Source organism: Armigeres subalbatus, chromosome 2 (assembly GCF_024139115.2).
Source record: "Armigeres subalbatus isolate Guangzhou_Male chromosome 2, GZ_Asu_2, whole genome shotgun sequence".
Taxonomy (NCBI): Eukaryota; Metazoa; Arthropoda; class Insecta; order Diptera; family Culicidae; genus Armigeres; species Armigeres subalbatus.
This window is the reverse complement of record NC_085140.1, coordinates 83464834-83471901: the sequence shown is the minus strand read 5'-3', so window position 1 is coordinate 83471901 and position 7068 is coordinate 83464834. Positions and strand designations below refer to the sequence as shown.

Below are 7068 nucleotides of genomic sequence, written 5' to 3'. Positions count from 1 at the left end.
TGATTTGAAACAAGCATTGCGCCTCTACTTGATTGTAGATCTGACGACCTGAACTCAAGAACGTTTTGGATGGCCTCCAGTATATTGAAATGCAGAAAGAACGCTATAACGTTTGTTGGCAGGTATCCAAGGATCTGTTCGAAGGGTTTTGATAGCTGCCGAAAACATTTTTGAGGCCGTTGTAGCGTAGGTCTTACGAGCTGAACTTCAGAACATTTCGCGCATTTTAGAATGTCATTATGGGGCACGCAGCAAAATTTCCAATAAGTCATTTGATTTCTTTGAACAGAGCAGGATGACCTGAGCTTGACGTGAAACAACCATTGCGCTTCTACTTGATTGTAGATCTGACGACCTGAACTCAAGAACGTTTTGGATGACCTGCAGTTTACTGAAGTGCTGAAAGATCTGTATAACATTTCTTGGCAAGTATCCAAGGATCTGTTGGGAAAGGTTTTGATAGCTGCCGAAAACATTTTCGAGGCCGTTGTTGCGTAGGTCTTACGAGCCGAACTTCAGAACATTTCGCGCATTCTAGAATGGCATTCTGGGGCACGCAGAAAAATTTCCCATACCTCATTTGATTTCTTTGAACTGGGCAGGATGATCTGTGATTTGAAACAAGCATTGCGCTTCTACTTGATTGTAGATCTGACGACCTGAACTCAAGAACGTTTTGGATGGCTCTGAATGTATTGAAATGCAGAAAGATTGGTAAAACGTTTTTTGGAAGGTATCCAAGGATCTGTTGGGAAGGTTTTTGATAGCTGCCGAAAACATTTTCAAGGCCGTTGCAGCGTAGGTCTTACGAGTAGAACTTCAGAACATTTCGCGCATTCTAGAATATTATTATGGGGCATGCAGCAAAATTTCCAATAAGTCATTTGATTTCTTTGAACTGGGCAGGATGACCTGAGCTTGATTTGTAACAAGCATTGCGCTTCTACTTGATTGTAGATCTGACGACCTGAACTCAAGAGCGTTTTGGATGACCTGCAGTGTACTGAAGTGCAGAAAGATCGGTATAATCTTTCATGGCAGGTATCCAAGGAGCTGTTGGGAAAGGTTTTGATAGCTGCCGAAAACATTTTCGAGGCCGTTGTTGCGTAGGTCTTACGAGCCGGACTTCAGAACATTTCGCGCATTCTAGAATGGCATTCTGGGGCACGCAGCAAAATTTCCCATAGCTCATTTGATTTCTTTGAACTGGGCAGGATGACCTGAGCTTGATTTGAAACAACCATTGCGCTTCTACTTGATTGTAGATCTGACGACCTGAACTCAAGAACGTTTTGGATGGCCTCCAGTATATTGAAATGCAGAAAGACCGGTATCACGTTTCTTGGATCTGTTGGGAAGGGTTTTGATAACTGCCGAAAACATTTTCGAGGCCATTGTAGCATAGGTCTTACGAACTGAACTTCAGAACATTTCGCGCATTCTAGAATGTCACTATGGGACAAGCAGAACAATTTCCCATGAGTCATTTGATGTCTTTGATCCGAGTAGGATGTACTGTGAGTATTTTAATGTGCACATTACCTTTCGCTTCTATGGTAGAATTCAAGACCTGAACTCACGGATATTTTGGATGAACTGTAATGTTGCAAAAAAGTATCTTCAACACATAAAATTAATTACAAATATGTCTAAAGTTTTTTGTGATTTTTCTCCCTCCTGTCTGGTTTATTTCGTGATGAGATTTTAAGAAATATGACCATTGTTCTTAGATCAGGGATATGGCTTCCAATATCGGTAATTACAGTAATCAGATAACTTGGGAACATTTAAAATCACTTCTACTTGATATATTTCATGTATCTACTTTATTTTATGACACCAGAGCTTTGTTGCACTTGATTACTAAAGAAATTTGGCCATCATAGCAAAAAATAAGGAAAAAACACAGACATTTTCTATACTCATGCACGCGGGGAGGGGTCCAGCGGGGCGGCACCTATGTCAAAAGAAAGCCCTACTAATCCCCTTTAATAAAACTCCGGGGTCATGAAATTTGGTCAACGCTTCACTGAGAACGAGCACTTTGAAGGAGGTGACTGTCGTCCCGGCCTTTTAAGGGTTAAAACAGATGGAATTCCATCTGGACACAGGGACAGAGAGTTTTTCAGCTTCTTGGCGGCTGCGATGACCATTTGCGGGGGTGACCACGAATGTTGTTAGGCTAATCAAGTCCAAAGGAACGTCTAGCGAAACGGATTCAGCTTCGGCATCGGTAGCAGAGCTTTGATTGAATACGAATTCAAAAAATCTAGCGAAGAGTTCACAACATTCCGTAGATGTTTTCGCTTCAGCGTTGTCATACACTACATTCTTTAGAATAGATGTGTTTTTCCTTTTACTGTTAATTGCGCTTATTCTGCGTCTCGTATGAGGTGAGGCGTTTCGAATAAAAAGAGAATTGTGGATGCCTCCCATTTGAATTACACGGTCGTGTCATGTGAGATGTGTCGGAATCGACAGATTTCAAGTCATTCGAGACGCAGAATAAGCCTAAATGAACATCCTAAAGCTTTTGGGATTACGTTTGAGGCTGATTTGCACTCTCATAACGTGGGCCTTATACAATTCCGAATTCAAGCTGCGGTAAATATTACTAGCACGTTGGAAACGGAGTTTGCTCTCGAGAGACCGTTGCGCACGATGCTTTCGCTGACTGGCATTTCTTTCCCTTTTCAACTTTCTTAGTAAGCTGGTGACTTTGGGCGCCGTTGAGCAGGAACATTTGCTTGCAAACATTGTTGAACGATGAAACAGAATTTACTCGCCATTTCATTAGCATTCTGACTCGCATTTAAACAGTCCCAATCAACATTTTGAAGATCGTCGCAGAGCAACTCATAATCTACCTTGCCAAAATCCAGACCTGGCTTATCGTTTGCACCATGCGAGTAATCAGTCGGAAGTTCACGTCGCGCTGGGAAATATATTTCCAACGGAGGATGATGCGTATCCACAGGCAACAAAGCAACTACAGCAGAGTTGACGTTCGGGTTATAATTATCGGAACAGAACACAAGGTCCAAGGCACGGTCGGTTTGTTTACGATGGTAACTAACCTGCGTCATATTGATGAAGTCCATTCCGTCAAGCAGTGCAGCACTTGATGCAGGAACAGACAAAGTGTCATCTATCAGCACGTTATCATCAGCATTCAGAATCCACTGTAGATGGGGCTGGTTATTATCTCCGCAAATCAACGCATGCTCATCGAAGGACGCATTGTCGCACAACGCATGGACGGAGGCTACATGTTCGTCAAGGAATTCCACATTGTGGCTACAATCAGGCGGGATATAGACGGCACCAACCAGCAGATGACGACACCCAAGATCAATTGATCTTGTGCCGCGATCGAAACCCAAAGACGATGCATCAATTTGTTCCACACGGGGTCGTTTCGCACTAAGTTTAGGTCAAACGCGATGTGAAGGTGTAAGCATTTTATTTGCTTTACTTTCACCTGAATTCAGTTAGGACCGGCAGTCGGTGCGAATGAACATCAAGATCTCGATTGGCACGAAGATTAAATCCACAGCACTTTTGACTGATGTGGTAAAAGGTATCACAGAAGCCACAACGAACAGGTTCGATATTGTGCACTTCCATTCGGCATTCTTTGCACTGTTTCTGTTGTGACGATGGAAGCGGGATTATCACCAAAATAATGAACGATTCGTCGACAATTAAGGGTCCAATAATTATGAATGCCGTGAAGAATGTAAACAAACAGTTATGAAAAATTTCGGAACAGTTAGACCGGTTCGACCGGAATCTTAGACCTGGGGACCCTAAATAGTCGGGGAAAACTGGAAACACAATGGCCAAAACCGATTATTATGGAGCTCTTTAAATCCAGTCAAACTCTATCTTAACATTCAAATGAGAAGCCACAGCATTTCAAGAAAAAAAAAAGATAAATGAAAAGATGATATTTTTTCCAAGAAATTAGATGAGAAAGGATAAAAAAAACTGATAATTTAACACAATAAAAAGGATTTTCTTTCAACAAATTAAAATCTACACAAAATCTAAGAAGTACAACCAAGCATACATACAACACAAAATTGGCCTGGTCGAAACGTGTAGACATAAACATATTATTTATTGTAGAAAAAGCATACAGTTAAAAGTTAATATTTCAAACAAAATATAATTAATTTCAAAAGATGTTGAACGTTTTGCAATTTTGATTAGAATTAACAACTAATAGTACGTATTGATATAGAACAAAACAAACCGGTTTTATATTTGGCAAACTTATTGCAATAACCTTGCACATAATAGAAACTAGCAATTTTTAGAAATACTCTTTTCAATTATGATATTTTTTGTTGCACAATACCCCCCTGGACAGAATAATGAACAAAATAAATAAAATAAATTAATTATTTCTATTTGAACGTGGTCAACGTTTTTCATTGTTGTTTTGTGCAGTTAAGCTCAAACATCCCTCAGGACTATGAAGCATTGTAAACTTTTATATCAAACAATCAGGGGAAACATGATTGTTGAATCACCATGCTTGCACAAAAGACTTTCAAATATTGTTAGAAATACCAATCTTTTTTTTACCAAACCGTTCATTGCAAGCCAAAGTATTTTACTGGTTTTCTGCTCTTTGTCATAAGTATTGAGATTCAAGATTGAAGGGTTACAATCAATCAAAACAAAACCTACCATCTACGGCAAACTTGAACAAACATTTTCCTTAACTTCAATTAAGGAAAAGTTTCCATAAAATTCCTTTATTATGTTACGACTGCAAACGCTTAAAAAATCTCTTCATCCCATATAAGAAAACATGAAAAACTCTTCCGCAGACACCAACCGCAACCACACACAAATTCATAACGAACGCTTAACAAACCGGCAAACGATTGGAAGCAGTGCTCGCACGTGGAACCAACCAACATTAGGTATTACTATTAGCAGTCAGTTTTGAATCCCAACCACGCTTGATTGATGGAGTTCAACTTAAGTACTTTGGTTCTTTGATTTCGAGACAATCGATTGAACTTTGATTTGGGGGGGGATGGGTGGATGGTGACAATAATAACACAATAATATCTTCTATTTAACTCCTCTCATCGGTTATCGGCCTTGTCGGTCTGATGCGGTTGATTCGCCTTTTCCGTTTTTCGTTTGTGGAAGCACTTATTCAAACAGTTTTCTCTTTCTACTCAAAAAGACTACAAAACGGAAAATTCCATTTGTGCGCTATTTTTTTTTCTTTCTTTCGCAAACCATTTTTATACGTTCATAACGCAAAATTTGCTATCGCTTCTATAACTTGATTCGCTTGATAACGCTAGCTACAATATTCTTACATTCTGATGTGATGCGCGTTTGTTTTATGGTACTTTGTTAAGTTACTTGATTCTACGCTAGATTGTTTTTTTTACTTCGTTCGTTTTTCCTTATAGATTGGTTTGAAATACTTGCGCTAATAAACTGTAATCCTGTTGGTTTCTTCGTTTCATGATTGTGTGGGTGTGTTATTCGAGTGATTTCACGTTTCTGATTCGATTTCCTCTTGATTCATTTATTTGTTAGTTTTATAAGAAATAGGTTCAAAGAGAAGGGAGTAGGAAAATCGAACTTTGCACTGTATTTCTAGACGTTTTTTTCTGTTATTTTAATCTCCATCATCCTTCCTAAAATTCGGTAACAAACGGGAAGTATGGCTGTGGTGAAAACCATTTCTGTCGAAATGCCTCGACGGCTGTTTGATTCCTAACACGATAAAGAACGGGGGAAAAGGGAACTTCTAACAAGGGAACTATTAGCGGTAAAAGCGAACAGCGTCTCCGCCGTCCACGGCGACGAAGACGTCGAAGGATTCAGGAAATCTTATTTTTTGCTCCGGAATGGGCTCCCGGAGCCCTCGAGCAGGGAACTGATCTTGGAAGCGGCCTGCTTGGACACGGCCCGGCTGGCGCTCGCTGTTTCGAGCGCTTCCTGCAGCAGCTTCTTCGAGGTGGCAATCTCGGTGGCACTGAAGTTCGGGGACTTTGGTGGCGGGGCGGGCAGATGCATGTAGAGTGGGTCCCGGAGTCGGCGCAGATCGTGCTCGATTTCCGCAATCTTTCGCTTGATGTCGTTGTATTCGGCCAGGTTAACGCCGGCCTTTTTAGCCGACTTGTGCAGGGTGATCAGATGCTGCCGGTCTTTGACGTCCGGGAGGATGTATTCCTAGGTAAAGTGGGTAGATAATGAAAAATAATTAGCGAGATGAGCGCCAAGGACTCGTAACTGAACAGCGCCAGAGATAACAGCCAGAACACAGGTGGGGCTGCATGAGGGATTCAGAACCATGTTAAATATATAAAGCAGAACCATTATTTTATCGCCTAATGCGTTGATGTGTCAACTTCCCTCGATTTTTAAAATCGTCTTCAACCCGTAAATACCCAACTTCGTGACCCAAACGATATTTCTAGTCCCGACCGTGCGTCTCAACAATACAATACTCCATTTTGACACTCATTCCAAACTGTTAAGGTGAAGCGTTGTGACACTCAAATTTCTATGTGATTGTGTCATAAAAATCATCAACCATGGATTTGTAGTTGTGGAAACTTCCAATACCAATTCAGTAAGCATACACGTGGGATTCATTTTTTGTTAACATCCGACAATAGTAAACATTGCACGTATTCGGAAGAATTCAGCCCAATTTAGACGCAGTATTAATCAATACAATCTAAGGATGGGATTAACTGATGGAATTTGTCAGAAAAGCATCAGTTTTTCTTTGGTTTAGATGAATATTTATGAATTTTGTTTTCACGATGCTGGCTGTTTATGTTTACATCTTAAACCGTTGTTGCCAGCTGCTCAAACACACCAATAACAAGATCATTTTTTGCTCCGATTTTTCAGTTTTTACAATGCACTTCAAAACAGATTCAATAAGATATTATTACTGCATTAATACATAATGCATTAGGAAAAGATTGATTAATTTTATAGATATTTTACATGTTTCCGCTAAGATTCCACAATAGTTCATATCGACATCACTGTCTGTTGCTGATCAATGATTGC

The 7068-nt window shown here is 40.2% G+C and overlaps 1 protein-coding gene across 12 annotated transcripts in view; it reads right to left on the bottom strand.

Annotated features, from left to right (window-relative positions):
- Window positions 1-4050: 4050 nt before the first annotated feature.
- LOC134209544 (calcium uniporter protein, mitochondrial) overlaps window positions 4051-7068 on the bottom strand; it is a 567109-nt gene continuing 564091 nt past the window's right edge. For all 12 annotated transcript variants that reach the window (XM_062685523.1, XM_062685524.1, XM_062685526.1 and 9 more), the window contains one exon: window positions 4051-6213. In XM_062685523.1, the coding sequence (XP_062541507.1) occupies window positions 5872-6213 (342 nt within the window). In that variant the 3' untranslated portion in view covers window positions 4051-5871. The remainder of the gene's footprint in view (window positions 6214-7068) is intronic.